Source organism: Lampetra fluviatilis, chromosome 36, assembly GCF_964198595.1.
Source record: "Lampetra fluviatilis chromosome 36, kcLamFluv1.1, whole genome shotgun sequence".
NCBI lineage: Eukaryota > Metazoa > Chordata > Hyperoartia > Petromyzontiformes > Petromyzontidae > Lampetra > Lampetra fluviatilis.
In genome coordinates, this window is record NC_136310.1 from 749,251 (window position 1) to 769,829 (window position 20,579).

Consider the following 20,579-nt stretch of genomic DNA (forward strand, 5'->3'; position numbering starts at 1 on the left):
GTGGTTGTTAAGCGGAGCTCTGCCTGCATTGGCAGGACCACGTGTGGAGCACGTGGACCTCGCTCTGAAGCGTGAACTTTCCAAGCTCTCAAAGCAGCTGGTTGGTGTCGTGACATGGCGGTGGTTTTTCTTTTACTGAGATTCACCCCACATCGGACTCATTCAAGAAACAGACACTCGCTGGGCTCTGGGCTCGTGTTCATGAGCGAAATTACCTCCTGGGAATCGACACAAGTGAGGAGGGCAGCCTTATTTACATCTTGTCGCTGGGGCGACCATAAAACCATCAGCACACATCACTATTCCGTCAGCATTTTTGCGCGTCTGTCCATAATAATGACAAGTTTGCTACATGCACACGCACGCACACACTTGTGTGAGCACGTGCGTGTGTGTGTGTGTGTGCGAGCGTGTGTGTATATATAACAGTGTGTCAAGTGTAGAGAGTTGAGGACGGGCACCTTGACGCAATAGGGTTGTGCAGTGACGATGTCGCTGTGGCTGCTGCTGCTCGTGTGGGTGGCTGGGGTGGTGGTGAACACGCGTCTGGGATCTGCTAGCCCCTTCAGAGAGGTACACGGGTACACAAGCACACGGGTGTACACGGGTACAAAAGGTACAATGGTACATCAGGTGGACGGGTACAACAGGTACCCATGCACGTGATGCACCTGGTTAGCGCGCTGTGCTAAGAACCCAGTAACCCGAATTCGATTCCCGCTCACAGCCAACACCAGTGATAATTACCTGAACTGGTCCTGGGCCTCCCCTATGTCGACTCAGCCTCAAATTAGAACTTTGTGCGTTGTAAACATCGCCACTGGGGAGATAAAGGCGGTTGGGCGTGGTGCTGGTTACCTTTGTATATCGTCCCGGCTTTGAGACGTGCTCGCTAACAGCACTTGCCCCAAAAGTTGTTTAAGGTTATAGGGGGGGGGGATCTTTGTCTTGTGTGTGTGTGTGCCTTAACAGGAGAATGAGGTCGAGCTGCGAGAGGGTGGTAAATTGTCCCACGTGCTGTCGAAACGACACAAAGGTAATGCCACTCCTGGAGGTCGGGCGTCTTCCTAAATCATTTATGCCGGTTGGGATATTTCCTGTACGGGTCTCAAGTTTAATCATCAGCATTATCCTCGCGTGCACGCTGACGCTGCCTTTGTGGCTCATGACTCAAGTACTCATTCTAACCGCTCCCAATGGACTAACATTGATGCCGTTTCACCCATATCTTTTTCATCGAATCGCTTCTGCATACCACACGTGACCACTGCCTGCTTACTCAGATTCCCTTTCTCTCCACAATACCCCTTCGCTGTGGCCCGTGTGAATTCCGTTTCTCGTTTTAGTTTTTGCCTCCCAAGCCCTGCTGAGTTCTCGTGAGTGAATGCATTCTCGGCTGTACATTCACTCACTGGCTCGTGCGTTAACTCGGCCCATCATCAAGTTGTATTTTGGATATACTGTCCCCCAGCATGGGAATTTTCACCACTTGGTCGGTACAACCACCAGATGTGAGATCCGCCCCATGCTTCGAGCCGCATACCTTTCTCGGTAACCTTCCCCCTTGCTGGTGATGGTGACGTGACCAGCTCTTCCCGCCAGGCATCACAACAAGAGGGCCCAACCACTGACTTGCGAGCGTGGCCGTTCGACTTCGTCCATGGGCGGCGGCTGCGGCGCTGCTATGCGTGCGTCTCCGCTGACCCCGTCGTGCCCCGGTTCCCGCAGGCGGGGACACGGGCGGGGCACCGTGCGTGTTCCCCTACACTTACGGCGGACGCAGCTACGACTCGTGCACGCTGGACGGGCGCAGCGATAACCGCTGGTGGTGCGCCACCACCGCCAACTACAACACCGATGGCTTCTACGGCTACTGCTCCTTCAACGGTAATTGGCGCGCCAGGCGGGGTTTGTTCCAACCGGGTCTTGTCCGGGCAGGAAACAAATATATTTCTGGACCTGTCACCACACCACATCCAGTGTACATCTCGCTGTTAACTGTGGCGACTAATCACGTGCCACCCTAACTGCGGTCTACAAGTGACCCGGGCAATGTTGGGCAACGACGTGATCAATTCTCCTCCAGCGTGGCTGCGTACACCGTGGCGGTGTTTATGTTTTAGCAAACGTGCTGGAAGCATAGGCCTGATGGCCTACACAAGTAGCCGGCTTGTTAAGTTAATTTTAATTTGATTTGGATTTAAGTTTTCTTAACACCATTAGTTATATATTAGAAGTGACACCACGTGATGGTCTTAAAGAGACGGCCTCTGTGTAACCCGAGCCTCACTGATCTAACCAATCTCGCCGACCTTGGGAAACCCGATGATTCTCATCCCTCTCCCGTGCCTCGGGTTTGAGGGAGATGCTGACAGTCATTGGCCGATACACGGTGCGGGGGGGGGGAGACAACGCTTGTCACTTTGGAGCCAGGGCCACTCGCCTGTTTGCATCTCCAACTGCGCAATGCAATGATACCCCCAAGTCTCGGACACCTGCTGCTGTGATGGCACAAAGCCATCATGTGCTGAAGTCAGTTGCCAGTGGCTTGCATTTGGAGTCCCTTCACTCAAACTCTGTTGTTGGTGACCAGTGAATCCATTGCATTTATTGGTTAATATTCGATCATTCAACAGCTCAGCCAACAACCCTGGGGAACGACGGAGGAACGGCGTGCATGTTCCCGTTCATCTACAACGGAAAAACGTACAAAACGTGCACGCTGGACGGGCGAACTGATGGGCGCTGGTGGTGCGCCCACACCGGCAACTACGACACCGACAGAAAATACGGCTTCTGCACAACAGCTGGTAACGCATGCCGGGGCGGCGCCCACTCACACTTCGCCCCCGGGGCGGCGCCCACTCACACTTTGCCTCCCCTGGGGTTGATGCAGGCATCGTTGGCTTGGGCAGTTCGGAATCACGGGCAACGGGGCCGACCCCGCTGTGCGTCTTCCCCTTCGTGTACGCGAAGCTGAGCTACAATGGGTGCACACAGGCCGGCCGCGACGACGGCCGCTGGTGGTGCTCCACCACCGCCAACTACGACGACGACCGGAGATGGGCCTACTGCTCCAACAAAGGTAATCACGCGGTGCTCGCAAGCGCAGACCTCTCCTCGAGCCGTGGTCGAGCGGTCCCTTCCTGCTGCAGTGATGTCGCAAACGGAGCGTGGTTTACAGGGGAGCGGTGGCGCATTGTTTTGCATGCTCTTCTACGAACCCGGCTCCCGGAGTTCGATTCCCGCTCACGGCCAACACCAGTGACGATTATCTGAACCGGTCCTGGAGCTACCCTGGGTTGACTCAGCAAGAGTACCTGATGCGGTGTTTAAACATTGGCCGAGCGTGGTACCGGCCACCCACCCCTTCGCATCTACGAAGGCCATTGCCGGCCTTCGTAGCTGCTCGCTAACAGCACTTGCCCCAAAAGTATTTTTTGTAATTTAAAACCGATTCTAGTTTACTCAAATCCGTGTAACCAATTCAAATAGAATCTTAACACCTGGCCGCGCCTACTGCTGCACGTCCCCGGCACGTTTGTCTCCCCCAGCCATGATGACGTCGGGCGGCAATGGGGGCAGCGCCAACTGCATGTTCCCGTTCCTCTACGGCGACAAGCCGGTGTACGAGTGCACGCTGAAGGGGCGCACCGACACGCATCTCTGGTGCGCCACGACGGCAAACTACAACACCGACAAGAAATACGGATTCTGCGGCCGCGCGGGTAACACGGCGGATGCGGCAGATGCGCGGGAGTAGCACGGTAACAGTAGGGACGCGGTAAACCGAAGCGATGACTGTAGTACCGCACTAACTGTAGTAATGCAGTTACCATAGTAATGCAGTCATGATAGTAACAAAGGAACCAAATTAAAACACAGTAACTATAGTTATGCAGTAACCAGTGACGCAGTAACCATAGTAACTCAGTAGCTAGATTAACACAGTAACCACATTATCTTAATGCAGTAACCATGGTAACACAATACCATAGTGACACAACTACCAATGTATTTCATAAAACACAACTCCACACAAACTGCGTCTCTTCTGCCATCTGGGTGCTCGCAGGGCACCCCACTATTAGTAACAGAATCTCTATTTGTCCTGGATACATCCTATGAGCTATGCAGTTCTTTTTTCACAATGTCCAGGAGGGACGAGTCATAAAGTTACAACAACAAGAGTGTTGTTAGAGTACACGGGGCTGAGCGGGGATGTCGGCATCCGTGCATCTGTGACTGTCCTTACACACTCCTGTGTGCGTGCGTGCGCGGGTCCCCACCTGCACCGCCCCCCCGCGACGAACCCTCTCCCACCACCGTCGCCAGGCGGGTACTCGGAGGAGCCGTCGTGCATCTTCCCGTTCGTCTACAAGGGGCAGAGCTACAGCGGCTGCACTCAGGACGGCCGCACCGACGGCAAGTGGTGGTGCTCCACCACCGCCAACTACGACAGCGACAAGAAGTGGATCGTCTGCCCCGTCGCGGGTAACGCTCGCGCTCCGTCTCACGCGCTCCGTCTCGCGCGCTCCGTCTCGCGCGCTCCGTCTCACGCGCTCCTTCTCACGCGCACCGTACCGCCCGCGGGCACCGATCGCAGCGGGACGGGAGCACGCGGCCAAACGAGTTCCTGTGCCCCTCGTGCGTGGTACACGGTAGTGGGGATGCAGGGGGAACCCGTACGGCGTCATCATCAGTCCCCTGTGGGGGTCATGGGGTCACCTGCGAATGCTTTGGAAATGTACTTTCCCCACCTGTTGAGGACTTTTGCAATCTGTGCAACATCTGCTGCCGAGCTCCCTGTCCAAGACGCTCGGTTCACACCCGGCCCCTCCTTGGCCTTCCTCTCTTCCTCATCCCTTTTCACGTTCAAAGTTTATTTTGTTTATCAGGGCGAGAAGTCAAGAGGCTAATTGTCAAGAGAGACCTGGGTCACCAAAATGACAAAAGCAATAACATACAAACGATGAAGAAAACATGACATAAGAAAATTAGATAGTGCACAAACATTAATGAATACAGTACTGGATTAAATAAAATTAGCTGTAGTTTCCGTTAAACTGGACCCTGCAGGGCACTGGCGGAGCCAGTGGGGGGAGGGGTCAGGTGGCACGTGCCCCTCCAATGATCCGATCGAAATCCCTAATTTCGATCGGATCATTGGGGTTTACTAGTGAAGTATTGGAAAATGACGGCAGGAAACTCCTTGACGGGAACACACTTCTTTTATTAAATCTTGACTTGTAACAATACAACGCGTGGCCTCTCTTCTTCACAATGCGCTTCTCTTGACTCTGGATTCTGTGCTGCCGGCTCTCTGTGCCTCGTGTAGACTCCGCGCCTCGGCTACACTCCTCTCTCGCCTCGTGTAGACTCTGCGCCTCTGCTACACTCTCCACTCGCCTCGTGTAGACTTTGCATCTCTCTCTCTGGCTACACCGTATGCATACTCGGCTCGTGTAGACCTTCCTCTCTCGCTGGCTACACCGTATGCATACTCGGCTCGTGTAGACCGTTCTCTCTCGCTGGCTACACACTATACATTACTCAGCTCGTGTAGACCGTTCTCTCTCGCTGGCTACACACTATACATTACTCAGCTCGTGTAGACCGTTCTCTCTCGCTGGCTACACACTATACATTACTCAGCTCGTGTAGACCGTTCTCTCTCGCTGGCTACACACTATACATTACTCAGCTCGTGTAGACCGTTCTCTCTCGCTGGCTACACACTTATACCTTACTCTCCTCTACTCTCCATTACTCTCCTCTCCGGGCTCTATCTCTGCACCTTCGTCTTCATTCTTAGATGGTTCCACTTCTGCCCCTGCTCCTCTGTGCATCACCTTATATACCCCTTCTTCCCGGGAGACGGAGCGGATGCAGACCTCAACGTCGGCACCGCTCCTCAGTTACCCAATCCCCACGCGCTATCCCTACGATCCGGTTCCGCTCAGCGCGTGTTTCCACTCCCCGACCAATCACACCGCGCTGCTACCCGATCACTCCCTCTGGGCGCGTCACCGGCACACAGCCAATCAGCAGCACTACCCCCACCCGCGCACTGACGCCTGCTCCTCCCCGTCAGCGCGCGTCACCACACACACACCCGTACATACGCGCTGGCACACGACATATACACCCAGCGCGTATCACCACTACATCACCCCCTCCCACATAGCTCGCAGCCGGCCCGGCTGCTAACAACAACCAACCGCGACGATAAAACGACAACCAACAAAAAAAAAAACCCCGTAACCCCCCGAGTGTGCCCCGTAACATAACACAACAACAACAACAACAAGAATAACTATGTACAGATTGACAATGAACCCGAAAAGTCAACAATAACACGATACGAGCAAATTCGAAACGAACGCGCCCCACGTCCCTGCGACTACACGCAGTGACGAGGCGCTCCAACTGCCCCGACTCCTCACGAGGCAGGTCATGCAAAGTAGCACGACCTGGCGCGAGTCCGTCTGGCTGGTCCATCGTATGGGGCGGGACACTGACGACCGTCCGGCGGTTCCGGCTGCTCCAGACGGCGCGGAACGGGCCTGAAAGGGCCGGCCCCGCCGCGGAGATCCGGCCGCCGGTGATCGGCAGCTGTCAGTTCCGAGACACCTGGGAGCAGATCAGGCGAAAATACGTGTGGATCAGGCAGAGACATTTCCCCCTCTGGGTCGCCGGTCACGTCACACGCCCGGCCATCACGACACAAGGGGAGGCCATATGGAGGCGAGAACGGTTTCAGTCGGGAGGGGTGAACGTACCACCGGCGCTTTCCCCACTTTATCTGAACGCACTGGGGCCGTGCAACGCGCACGACCTCCACGGGTCCCCTCCACGGTCTCAACAATTTAGGCGACGTAGCCAAGGGTGCCTGAGGGCAATGCAGCCAGGCCCTGTCACCTGGTTTCCATTCGTGCATGGACACCTTCCGTGCCCGCAACCGTTCATTAGCAATTTGGCGAGCCCGCGAATTAAGCCGCGCGGCCTCCCTCGCCTCTGTCAGCTTGTGAATATTAAACTTAATATGTTGTGCCAAATTAGAATTAGTTCGTGGAGCGGACAGGCCAAGTTGCGTTTCTATTGGCGGGTCAGCTTCCCGACCGTACATCAAATAGAATGGGGAAAACCCCGTAGCTGCATGGGGGGCCATTCTATACGCGGCAAGGACTCCCGGGACCTGCAGGTCCCAATCTACATGTGCCTCGCACACCTGCTGGCACAGCATGGAAGTCAAGGTTTTGTGGAGTCTCTCCACCATCCCGTCAGTCTGCGGGTGGTACGGGGAGGTACGCACCTTCTTGGTACCCAACAGATCGCACACCTCTTGCAACAATTTACTCGAAAAATTTTTACCTTGGTCGGTCAGCAGGCGTTCGGGAGCCCCCTTGTCCAGGACATAGCCCTGGACGAAGGCATCCGTCACAGCCGCTGCCGACTGGTTAGCGAGAGGCCACGCCATAGGCCATCGGGTAAAGTATTCGACCCCCACTAACAAATATTTATTCCCTCTCGGCGTGACTGGGAAGGGCCCCAAAATATCGAGTGCAACGAGCTCGTTGGTACGCGAGACCTGAATAGATTGCAGCGGTGGATTAGCTGCCACGGCCGGTGGTTTACGCCTGGCGCACTCAACGCACCCCTTCAGAATATGCACCACATCACTTCCCATTCCCGGCCAGTAATAGTCACGCTGAAGCAGGGCAAGCGTCTTGTTAACTCCCAAGTGCAAGAGGCGTTCGTGTGCCGCCAAGACAACCCTCCCCCTCACAGCGGAAGGCACCACGAGTGCGTTCCGCCGGGACAAACTGTCCCATTTCAATAACACGCCCCGCTCAAGTACATAGGAGCCGGTACGCTCCTGGTCCCCCTCGGGACCCCCAACCTTGCGGCGCAATGCTAGCAGCGAGCTGTCCGCCATCTGGAGGCGGCCCCATTCGCTGAGCGACAGCGAGAGCAGCGAGTCCCGACCCTGAGAGGCAGTGGAATCATCCCCGATCGGTGCGCCCGCTGTCGCAGCCAGTGCCCCCATCTCCCCCGCAAGCGTCGGTTTACAGCGCGCCGATCCCGACAAACACGCGCATTCATCACAAGGCAACAACCGCGACAAGCAATCGGCATTCGTGTGTCGCAACCCCTTACGGTACGTAGTCGTAAACTGATAGTCCTGGAGGACTTCCAACCAACGCGACAACTGGCCCGAGGGCTGGGCGACCCTCAATGAATACTGTAGCGCCGCGTGGTCCGTTCGGACTGTAAAGTGACGACCATAAAGATATGGCCTAAACTGCTGCACAAAAAAAACAATGGCAAGCAGCTCGCGACGGGTGACACAGTAGCGCTGCTCCGCCGGAGACAACACCCTACTACCGTAGGCGACAACTCTTTCGACACCCCCAACGACTTGGGATAGCACCCCCCCAATGCCCGTGTTGCTAGCATCCGTGTCCAGCAAAAAGGGACTGGCAAAATCGGGATAACACAAGGGTGGGGCACCCACCAAGGCGTCCCGGAGGGAGCGAAACGCGGCCTCCTCCTCCGGTCCCCATTTGAACTTCACTCCCTTCGCCGTTAGAGCGTGCAAGGGTTTTGCAATAGTGGCGAAGTGCTCAACGAACCGCCGATAATAAGAAGCAAACCCGATGAAACTACGCACGTCGGAAACGGACGTAGGTGTCGGCCACGAACCGACACAATCCGTCTTCGCGGGATCGGTGGAGATCCCCGAAGAATCGACAATGTGACCCAAGTATCTAACGGACCTACGAAGGAGGTGACATTTGGCCGGTTTAAATTTCAACTTAGCCGATCGCATTCGCAAGAACACCCCTCTCAATCGCCGGAGGTGTTCCTCAAACGTTTTACTGAAAACAATGACATCGTCCATATAAATCAAGCATGTATCCCACTGCAAGCCCGACAAAACCAGCTCCATAAGTCGCTGAAACGTCGCTGGAGAGGAGTGAAGTCCCATGGGTAACCGGTTAAACTGGAACAGCCCCCCTGGAGTCCGAAATGCTGTCTTAGGTTTCGACTCTTCGTCGAGCGGCAACTGCCAAAACCCCGATAACAAATCAAGAGTCGAAAAATATCGCGCACCAGACAATGCATCGAGGGACTCATCCATCCTGGGGAGCGGATACGCGTCAGCCACAGAGATCTTATTCAGGCGACGGAAATCAACGCAGAATCGCAGGGACCCGTCCTGCTTCTTAACCAGCACAATAGGCGCTCCCCACGGGCTAGAGGAGGGCGAAATAATATCGGCTTCTAGCATATCGTTAACAGCCGACTGAACATGTTCCTTCTCCACGGGACTCAGTCGGAAGGGATTTAGCCTGACCGGCGCCGCATCGCCCGTTTCAATGTGATGGTGCAACAAATCCGTGCACCCAATGTCATACATATGTTTACTGAATACATCAGAGAATTCAATGAGCAACTCGCGCAGCGCACCCAACTGCGCCGCCGACAAATCGTCCGAAGCGGCACATAACGAATGGACCCACTCAAGGTCTTCCCTTGGCTCAACGTTCCGCGCGGGGCTCGAGCCCACCTGCGCAACCAACCCATCATCCCCAGGGACCTGCGCCGCGTGAGCCAGCACGGTGCCCTGCGGAATGACAGCTGGTCGCGACCCCGCGTTCAAAACCATCACAAACGGATCCCTGTCAGCCCGCACCAAAGTGTGAGCCACCGATAAATCAAGACCCCCGACAGCCTTGTTAGAAGGACCCAAAAGCATACTCTGTCCCGAAGCCTCCCTCACCCATGGTTTCCGCAACCGGAGGGGAATCAACATCTGTGAACCCGGGGGCACTTGCACTGTCTGCGTCGCCACCGCTTGTATCGTAGCGCACGCCGTCCGAATGTCAGTAGGGCCCGTCAAAAATGAAATCCGGCGACCCGATGGCAGTTCAATGCATCGTTGATCGATAAGAATTTTAATGGGCATTTTAGCCAAAAAGTCAGTGCCCAAAAGACACGGAACTGCCAAAGAAGACGAAACGAAAACGGGTCCCGACAATTTGATATCTCCAATGCAAATGGACGCCCTAACCTGACCGATAATGCCCAACGATCCCCCATTAGCGGCGTAAAATGGCACATCCACTGGAAGCAGCGGACGACATTGGACCGGAAGAATATTATAAATGAGGTCCGATATAATAGTTGCCGATGCCCCCGTGTCCACTAACACCCTAATCTCAACCCCATCAATAGATCCCGTAACAACGGACGAACCCGCCGAAGCAGCCACAATTCTATGCCCCAATTCCGCCCATTCAATGTCTCCCTGGTCCCGGCCGAACCCCCCTCGCCGAACCGAATCCCCGAACCTTAACCGGCCCTCCTCCGCCGCAACGCGGCGTCCCATGTGTGCCGAATAAACAGGCCGAGCGTGTGAGGTGCCGCGACTTGCCGGGGATTGTAGAGATGACTTGGGCTCTCGGTCGTCGTCCAGCCGAGCTCCCATGGCGCGCTGCCGCGGAGCGCGGCACCCGGACGCCACGTGGCCCCGGAGGCCGCAGTTATAGCACGTGACGAGGGTCGGAGTAGATCTTGGTTGCTCCGACTTTCGGCCCGATCGCAGAGGCGACCGGGCCCCCGGCCTCCAGTCCCCTGGTCGTCCCGTGGCGAACGCCTCCTCTCGTGGGCTGACGACTTGGGGTTCGGCGACCACCAAACCCGGGGCTGCGACGACAGCAGCGTTGCAACCAACGCCTTGCTTCCGTTGTAGGGCCTCGTGCGCTTGAATACTCGTGGCGACTCTCAAAGAAGAAATATCAATCTCGTCAGCTGTGTTGATAGGGACCCCCAGGTCCTGCGCCAACTTGAGCAGCTGCTCCAAAACCATCGCGTCTTGGCCCTCCTCGTCCATCCGAGGGAACGCAGCATCAGCAAGAGCCAGCAACGCCGTGCGATAGGCCAGCGCGGTCTCCGTGGCCGCTTTCCGTCTTGCGTAGAACTGATGGCGGCACGTAGAGGGAGGCCCGTAGACCCTGGCCAACAACCCCAGCGCATCCTTCAGCGTGGAGCGGTCCGACTTCCGTGCAGCCCTGAAGGCCGCGAGCGCATCGTCGTCCAGCATGGCGGGCAATGCCCGCAGCGCCGTAGCATCGGACCACGCTGACATCTCTTGATGCGCCAAAAACCTTCGCTGAAATTGGCCCCAGTCTCCGCCTTCCGCCTTGAAGGCTGACAACGTGGGCAGGCGCTGCTGAAAAATGAAGTCATCCGCCTCGTGGTTCCTCTCCGCCTGTCCGTCGGTGTCTAAGATGGCGGCTCCAGCAGCAGACGTAAGATGGCGGACCCCCTCGCGCGCTGATGACGTCGATGCGCGCGCTTGGGAACCCACCACCACGTGGCGCTCGCCGTTCCCGCCAAAAGTAGGCCCAGGCGCAATGGCGGGAATCCCCCATTCGTTTTGGCGGGAATCTGCGGGGCGACCTTGTAAAATGTCCCCCACCGTCCCCGCTCCTCCCGACGAGCTGATCTCCGCCAAGATGGACGCGGCGGCGAGCAGCAGCTCCGCCAGTCGGGAGTGCGCCTCACGAAGCCCGGCGTCTGTCCCCGGTCGCTCGGCCGGCGCCGTCGACGGACCCTGCAGCGTGGGCAAGTCCTCTTCCTCACCCCCCGCCACCAGCGGCCCCGAGTCGTCCAGGTCTTCCTCGCGGTCAATCCCGTGGGTCCTACGGGTCTTCCTCGTCTCCATACTTGGAAGCCCGTTTCACTTCTGACGCCAGATGAAGTATTGGAAAATGACGGCAGGAAACTCCTTGACGGGAACACACTTCTTTTATTAAATCTTGACTTGTAACAATACAACGCGTGGCCTCTCTTCTTCACAATGCGCTTCTCTTGACTCTGGATTCTGTGCTGCCGGCTCTCTGTGCCTCGTGTAGACTCCGCGCCTCGGCTACACTCCTCTCTCGCCTCGTGTAGACTCTGCGCCTCTGCTACACTCTCCACTCGCCTCGTGTAGACTTTGCATCTCTCTCTCTGGCTACACCGTATGCATACTCGGCTCGTGTAGACCTTCCTCTCTCGCTGGCTACACCGTATGCATACTCGGCTCGTGTAGACCGTTCTCTCTCGCTGGCTACACACTATACATTACTCAGCTCGTGTAGACCGTTCTCTCTCGCTGGCTACACACTATACATTACTCAGCTCGTGTAGACCGTTCTCTCTCGCTGGCTACACACTATACATTACTCAGCTCGTGTAGACCGTTCTCTCTCGCTGGCTACACACTATACATTACTCAGCTCGTGTAGACCGTTCTCTCTCGCTGGCTACACACTTATACCTTACTCTCCTCTACTCTCCATTACTCTCCTCTCCGGGCTCTATCTCTGCACCTTCGTCTTCATTCTTAGATGGTTCCACTTCTGCCCCTGCTCCTCTGTGCATCACCTTATATACCCCTTCTTCCCGGGAGACGGAGCGGATGCAGACCTCAACGTCGGCACCGCTCCTCAGTTACCCAATCCCCACGCGCTATCCCTACGATCCGGTTCCGCTCAGCGCGTGTTTCCACTCCCCGACCAATCACACCGCGCTGCTACCCGATCACTCCCTCTGGGCGCGTCACCGGCACACAGCCAATCAGCAGCACTACCCCCACCCGCGCACTGACGCCTGCTCCTCCCCGTCAGCGCGCGTCACCACACACACACCCGTACATACGCGCTGGCACACGACATATACACCCAGCGCGTATCACCACTACACTAGTAATAAATCGGCATTTTGCGACCGCCACTGTGTAGCATATTATGATGTCTCAGGGACTCTATGAGATGATAGGCCAATAGTCTGAGTCCATAATTGGCAATAAGTAACGGCAAAGCAGTTATAAGTGACTCACAGAATTGTGCGCAGTTGCGTATACAGTACACGACTTCCCTGAAGGCATTCACCTTCAGCGAGCGCGATGCCGATCACTCAACGCGGTTCGAATTCGGGGACAAGTCCTTACTTACTAACAACTATCATTTTTCATTGCTGGAGGGGTTGCCCCTCCTACCTAAAAATCCTGGCTCCGCCCATTGCTGCAGAGTGGTGTTGAAAATCCCCCTCTGTTGTTTGAATGACAGGACCAAACCATCGCAGCTTCCTCCTCTTCACAATAATAATTCCAACTTGCAATGCCAAAGGTTCACTCTCAACAAGAGACGACGACTCAGAGGCACGAGAAGCCACAGACGAGCAGGGAGGCAGCCACGGTGGCGAGATGTTAATTAGCTCGCATGGTATACCGGAGGAGGTGGGTTCGACCCCAAGCCTGACGCCTGTATATTTTTGGAGTTTGCATGTTTTCTCTGCGGTCATGTGGATTTTTCTCCAAGTCCTCCAGTTTTCCCCTCCACATTTAGAAACATGCGTGTAGAGTAATTGGCTGCTATAAATTTTCACATGACACTTCATTGAGCGAACAATTGTGGCCAGGTCGCTTCTGAAAAAGAGCTATATAGCTCAGTGGGCCTTACCTGGAAAATAAAAATAGTTTAGTTGGTAGCAAGCGCTACCAACAATACATTTTCCAAGCTCTGTGGTCCACTATATATTAAGTTTTTTTTCCAGCCATTAACAATAGTTTATAGATGTGGAATGGTAGCACCCGGAGAAAACCCACACTTGTAAAGGAACAATCGTCTTATCGTGTACAGCAGGGACAGATTATTATGTAAGTCCACAATTTGCTGAATCGCCTTCTTCTGGCACGCCAGGGCACGGCACCTCAACACCCACAGGAAGGGAGTTTCACAATCTTTGCCCCGGGGCCCTGCTAACCGAGCTACACGAAAGCAGAGTGCTGAATTACAGCTGTGTGCCATCACTCTTGCCCTCACAGTCGCGTGCTCCGATGTTTTAATTCGAGATACACTGTAACCCTTGCATAGCCTCCTTTGTCCACGCATGCGTGGTGGCGAGTTTTGTCTTCTCGAGGGGGCTCCACCACCCTTCCCCGCCGTCCCACTTGGTGTCTTCCACCTCAAGTTCCCCCTGTTGTAAAAGTGTCGACTGTAACCACTCTGCACATAGGTCACCAGAGCCCTCGCAGTGAAATGAAACGTCTCAGTGTCACAGGTGTCTTGGGGCAATCAGTGGAGACTAAGTAGAATCAATTAACAGCAACACAACCTATATTTCTAAATCAGCTCAAGCCTCCCTTACATCACGCAGCTTCTGCGTGGCCATCCCCACTCTGAACCCCTCCCCTCTCCCCGCCCACTGTGAGAACAGACTCCACTCCGTGCAGCAGCAGCAGCAGCAGCGAGGCCTTGATGCAGCCTCCCTCCCCATTCTCATCTCTCCTGACCCTACACTCCCGTTCCTCCGCTCTTTCTCCGTTTCCTCCTATTCCCCGTTCTCTCTCTTCCCTCTCCCGTACCTTTCTCTTCTCCCCTTGCATTACGTCCTTGACTCCACTCCCGTTCCCGTGGCAGCCACGGCTAACAAGTTGGCAGTACTGTACTGTAAAAATTACCGATGTTAAATGAACGAGGAAACCGTTTAGATTACTGAACTACTAAAAACACGGATGTCTATTTAACTCGATGGTTAAATATTTTTGGTTTACTGCATTGCAGAAGTCTGTTTACAAACGTTTTGTGTTATTTAATGAAACGTTGGTAATTACATATTTTCTTTTTTTCTTCTCAGTGGCAACAGCTGTGCCAAGTGAGTCCCCGCACTGGTGTTTACCGCTCCATAATTACTCGGGATGAATACGTGTTCTCTGGACAATGTTGTATATTTTCACTGTGAGCTTGTGCCTACTTTGTTGAACTGTCCGTGTCTAAGCGCAGTGATTCACACGACAGTGTTTATTGTTCCAGCTGTCGCCCCAACCGCCACCGTTCAGCCCAAGGTCGTCGTCCCGGGTGAGTCAGACTCTGCCATTTACCCAGCTCGAGATCCTCATCATCGACCATCGACTGGAAGGGACGATGGCCGATGGTCAAAATTAACAACAGAGTGCCAAGCAAATGATAACTCATTATTTACCCAGGATGTAATTTCTTTAGAATCACAATTCACCCCCGACCGTCTACCGTTCTCGTTAACCAAACTGGCATCCGTTTCAAAATCTGTGTTTGTATTTAAACGAACCACAATTTAATGACAGGAGGGGTCGAAACCCAGATTGCTACAATGTAAGAGACGGTGATAACGAGGTCTTTATCCGGCAGTGGATAGATCATGGCCAATGCTGACGACGGCGGTGCACCGCTGCCTGGGTTGCCTCCGTATCTGCGTCTGGGAGTGCAGCGGCCGCAGGGAACCGCGAGGCGGACTTCGTGTTCGTGGTGGATGGCTCGGCAGGCGTGTCAGCGGCCAACTTCGCGTTGCTGCGCCAGGCGCTCGCGCGCATCGTGGCCGGCATGGACGTGCGTGCCGAGGCCACGCGTGTCGCCGTGGTGACGGTGGGGGGCGCGCCCAGGCTCAGCGTCGGCCTCAACTCTTTTGGCGACAAGGCGCAGCTCGTGGCGGCCATCGAGCGGCTCGGCCACCCGGGTGGCGCTCGCAACCTGGGTCACGCGCTGCAGTTCCTGGTCAGCGACGTCCTGCGTCCGGACAAGGGCTCACGCATCCAGCAGGGAGTCCCGCAGGTGCGCACGGCGCGGTGCAACCAACCCGGCGAATCGAGTTCAATTCCCGCTCACGGCCGCCGACACCAGTGACCGATTATCTGAAACGGTGCCGTGCCTCCGCTCGGTAAAATTGGCCTCAAACGAGTACCCAGTGCTCACCACTGTGGGGCGGGCGGTGGCTGCGTCCGTGCGTGCAGATGATTTACGTGATCATGGGAGGAAAGTCTGAGGACGACGTGGCCGTGGCGGCGGGGCAGTTGCGCACGATGGGCGTGCGCGTGTCGGCGTTCGGAGCCGGATACCAGGACTCGGCGGCGCTGGGTTCCATCGCCACGTCCGGCTCGCTGGTGCGCAGCTGGAGCAGCTTCCAGGCTCTGCTGTCCGACAGTGCCAGCCTCACCGGCAATGCCATCTACTTATCGGGTGAGTAGCTTCAGGCGCAGCTTCCGTGTCAAGTCAGATGCCACCCTGCCCTCACCAGCGTGGGAAAGTATGACCAATACCCCCCCCACCCCCACAAACCCCACGACCCGCATGACACGGGAGACCGTCATACCGGGGTAGTCACAAAAAGGCCTCTATGTGTGTATTAGTAACGAGCAGCCGAACATTCCATTTATACCATTGCAGCAGTCAACCTACGAGGAAAGCAGCACCTGCGAAGCAAATGTGGAATTTCCCCCACTGGTTCTGGGCCACTGAGTGTCACCGCAAAAAATTGCTGATTTGACCCGGGAGAGACTTATGCATGTTGTATGTTGAACTTATTTTGCACCGTACGTATCCAACCATGCTAATCGGTTCAGGAGTTGCATCTAAAGTGGCGCTGCTTAAACGCCTCAACTCAAAGCACCTCGCATCCTTGTGCGGCACAAGGTGTTGGCACAGCATCGGCCTGCAAGCGGGCATTATTTTAGAATTAGCGGAGATCAGTCCGTCTCCTTTAACCAATTTATGAAATGAATCCGCTGAGAGGCTGCGTAGGTCGGTCGCGTGCTCCACTTGCCAAGTTCGGCTCAGAGAGGTTCGATCGCCCAGGCCGAGTTGGAACGACGCACAGTGGCGAATCTTTCCCGGCGCCTCTTTTGAAAGCGCAGTCCGAGACGAGCTCACCCGTGCCGTCGTCCCTTGCAGAGGAGCCGGCGAGCATCGTGTTCGTGGTGGACGCATCGGGCGCCGTCAAGGCGGACGAGCTGCAGGCCGTGGGCCGCTTCATCGTGAGCATGGCGCACCGCCTGAGCCTGGGCGCGGGGCACGCGCGCCTCGGCGTGGTGCTCTACGGCGCGACGCCCTCCATCCTCGTGGTGCCCGGGGAGCTCAGCTCGGCGCAGCAGCTGGATGCGAAGCTCGCCGGTGGCTTGCGCCTCGTGGGCGGCGCCACCAACACGGGCGCCGCCCTCGCGTTCGCCCTCAACAGCGTCATGACGGCAGAGTCCCCCAAAACATCCAAGGTGCCGCGTGCAGTTACGGGATGTTCAGTGTTTTTTTTTATTTAAAACATAGTTGCTGAGCGCAGTGCACAAAGGCCAAACGGATCTCGTGGCTAGCAGCACTGAGTTGTACGAGATAAGAGTGAACACTTTGTCAGGGCTTTGTAAAACAATTACATCGGAGGGAATTCTCAAGCGGAGCAATTGAAAGCGTGAGAGGGGCTACCTGAGTAGTGGGACACTCTGACCCAATGCGAGAAGCCAGTCGTTGGCGTGGCTGTGTAAAGAGAGGCGGGGCTCACATGCAGAGGGGCTTCCTGCTCTACCAGGGTCCTGGTTGAGCCTCCTAGATATTTGGTATCGTCCTTTTAAGTAAATTGTTACATTGCTCGCTCTCGTAAGTTGAACAGGGGGAACGACGGAGCGCCGACGAGCTGCACTACAAATCTGTTAGCGCCGAGTTTCATTCACGGCCGTGGCTAACATCAACGGCAAGTGACATCTCAACTTGGCCCACAACAACCCGTTGTAAACGACGGATCCGCTTGTTGCGCAGAGCATCGTGCTGGTGACGTGGGGCCCGTCGAGCGACGACGTCTCCGCGGTGCCGGCGCTGCTGCAGCAGCACGCCGTGAGCATGCTGGCCATCGGCGTGCGCGGCGCCAACCAGGGTCAGCTGGACGTGCTCGCGTCGCGCGGGGGGAAGGCGTTCCAGATTGCCAGCGGATCCCTGCTGCTGCAGCTGCAGGGACAGATTCTCACCAGGACCCTCTATATCACCAGTGGTACCAATCCGGCACACCCGCTTTCTCCGTATAATTCTGACGCTGCGTTTCGGTCACGTTTTCACGATTATTTTTGCGAATGGTCGAAAATTGGTAGCCGATCGAGAAAAATCGGCTGCGCAAGAGAGGGATATATCACAAAAACAATCTCCGGGAGATATTATAAACCTGCTTGCCGTACCCATGCCATTTTTTTATATGTATTCTGATGTCCCGTGCCGCGCACCCGATGACGTGTTTGTGCTGCAGACGTGACGATCAATTACATCAACCGTGGCACGATTGAAATGGAGGAATACGAGGAAGGTGAGACTCCCAGAAGCGCCTCCGTGCAGTGGAGATCCCCACTGCGTGCCCTGAGCAGACTTTGTGTTTGGGAGAACCCCCCCCCCCCCCACCACTTTCAAGAGAAGTAGAGACGTGAAATCTGGGTGGTGGAGAGCGGAAAGTGAGGGGTTCTGGGTAGAGGATGACAGTGAGGGCGGTAACCCGCCCCAATGAGCCTTCTCTGCACACGTTGTGGCCCTGTGGTATTTTGCTAACGTGTCTAATGAGAATTAAAATGTAAACATATACAAGTAACACTTCTCCTACCTGTCCACAAAGCAACATTCTTTATGCATTGATAAGCTCCGTGAATTTCAACTGAAATGTGTGTGATGTGGGAAGCAAGTGTATGTGTGATTTATCAGTTACAATGCATGTGCCTTTTTTCCCCAAATATTCCATCATCGCCATCGAGGCCTTCGTCTGTTGGACGAAGGCCTCGGCATGCCCTCACCATGCCTCGTGTTCCCACGATGCCAAGATCCATCTCGCTCCTACACGCCATCTGACTTTAAACCTCCATGGTCACGGTGGTCATCCTCTTGGGCACATTTCTGCCTTTGGATTCCATCCCATGACCAGTCTCCATCTATCGGCCGTCATCCCTTCTAGCCATGATGGGTCCTTCCCAATCCAGCTTACTTCACACAATACAGTTTCTCTTGTGTGTTCTCAGCTTCATGTGTTCCTCTTTCGGTATGCACACGCATCTCTTCGTGCTGCTTTTGCGCACTCAGTTTTTGTTCCAAGTCTATGTTCGTGCTTGTGATGTCCATATGCCATTGGAGGTAATAATAACTCACTGAAAATCTTTCTCCGGTCATCTAGTAGACTGCTTGTCGTTAATCGAGTTCAGCCTTTCACAAAATAAGTTTGTATCACTTGCCATACTTCTCTTACAGGCACAGTCATCAACTGTGCAGACGTTGATCTGAATGAACTCAAGAACTCTGGATTCAAGTAAGTGTTGCCGAGTGAATGTTGAACCTGGCCACTGAGAGTTCATGAGGGCCGGAAATTCACGAAGTCGAATGTTCCCTTTAACCGAGGTCCTTCACCTTGCGCTCACATTACCTGTCGAAGTCACAATTTTCACTCTCTTCCTTGACGTGAGACATTTTCACAATTCGAGGTTGCGCTTAGTTACAGTCGGATTGTCTATCTATATGCACAGTTTTATTTCGATTGGCGTCACATTAACTAAAATAAGTAATTCTCAGAGCTGTCATTTATTCAAATTGAGCGTGCAACAAAATTTAATGCGACCATTTTACTGCGCAGTCACTGGCGACCACCATCAGCCCTCTACGCTTGGAAATCCGGTTTTTTCGCAGGCGTCCAAAACCTGGATTCAAACCCAGCTTCTCAGCGACGCCAGCTGGGCGCTCTCGCCTCTAAAGTTGCTCCGTTAACATTCAACATCTCGCCCCCTGCAGCGTGGCCTGCCAGAAGAACACAGAAGTTTGGAAATGAGTCTGAGGGGGTCTACCCGTCGCCGCCGCACGCTCGAGGCTCGGCTCACGAGCAGCCCGGAGAGCCTCACCCCCCCCCCCCCCCTCGTGCCGTGGTCTCTCCTCGACGACGAGACAACCCCATGAGCCTCCAGCCTCGCCGACGGCTGATGTGCAGACGCATGGCACGCGGTGCGAGAGCCGCCACGGCCTCCAAAGGGCCACGGTCTTCAAGCAGCTTAAAGAACCTAATGGTGTGACATTTTTAGGTATAACGTCTTAATAATACGGTGCATGTTTGGGATCCGCTCGTTTTTTTATTAAAATTTTGATAGCTACTGAATAGAGGGAAGCGTTTCAAACTGACGGGCAATGTATAGCTATGGCACAATGCGAAGGTGCATGCATGAGAACTTTGTGTTCGGAGCAGTATTTCAGTGGCGGTTTCGATGGAGTTTACTCACCTGGTGGTACAATAAATGGTTTGCGGGGACCGGTATTTGTTGGGTTTTTTTTCTGCCAGATATGAGACTTTATGAAACATAGATGTTTGGTCGATTTACTTTGTGGGGCCTCACCGTGTTTCTTCCGAGTCATCGGCTTCTGCAGCTCTGATTATTTCGGGTCGGTTGTTTTATTTGACTGGCCTCAGCCTGTAAGGATCATGATAATTACGCTTGCATCTTCATCATGGAAATGGAAGTACTTGTAAGCACTACACAAGGCAAGGCTTGTGCAATTACTTCTCCTCAAGAGCGGGAGTAGACAAGCTGCCCCGGCACATCAGAAATAAGAAGTCGTGTGGTTTCCTACGTCTTCCAAGACTGGGTGTGCCACACTCGGTGTGCGATGTGTGTGGACGCTGTGACATGTTGTCACGAATGCAATGTGTTATCAGGGTTGCACTTTTGCGGAGGGAGATAAACATTACGAAATGTACTTGCTAATTTCCTCATTGTATCT

General features: G+C 54.8%; 1 protein-coding gene across 1 annotated transcript; it reads left to right on the forward strand.

Annotated features, from left to right (window-relative positions):
- Window positions 1-466: 466 nt before the first annotated feature.
- On the forward strand, window positions 467-20,102 carry LOC144945139 (uncharacterized). The gene is made up of 16 exons (XM_078873423.1): window positions 467-573; window positions 973-1,036; window positions 1,729-1,887; window positions 2,637-2,810; window positions 2,897-3,085; window positions 3,555-3,728; window positions 4,336-4,494; window positions 14,692-14,709; window positions 14,868-14,912; window positions 15,301-15,641; window positions 15,821-16,046; window positions 16,758-17,074; window positions 17,610-17,838; window positions 18,088-18,144; window positions 19,068-19,125; window positions 19,602-20,102. The coding sequence occupies exons 1-16, from the start codon at window positions 490-492 to the stop codon at window positions 19,636-19,638; spliced, it is 2,331 nt and encodes a 776-aa protein (XP_078729549.1). The 5' UTR covers window positions 467-489; the 3' UTR covers window positions 19,639-20,102.
- The last annotated feature ends 477 nt before the right edge of the window (window positions 20,103-20,579 follow it).

What these genes read in the sequence shown, in the direction of transcription:
- LOC144945139 (XM_078873423.1), top strand. Translation starts at nt 490, where the DNA reads ATGTCGCTGTGGCTGCTGCTGCTCGTGTGGGTGGCTGGGGTGGTGGTG. An exon ending in GCTGTCGAAACGACACAAAG is followed by an intron (nt 1,037 to 1,728) that starts GTAATGCCACTC and finishes CGGTTCCCGCAG; the next exon opens with GCGGGGACACGGGCGGGGCA. An exon ending in CGGCTACTGCTCCTTCAACG is followed by an intron (nt 1,888 to 2,636) that starts GTAATTGGCGCG and finishes ATCATTCAACAG; the next exon opens with CTCAGCCAACAACCCTGGGG.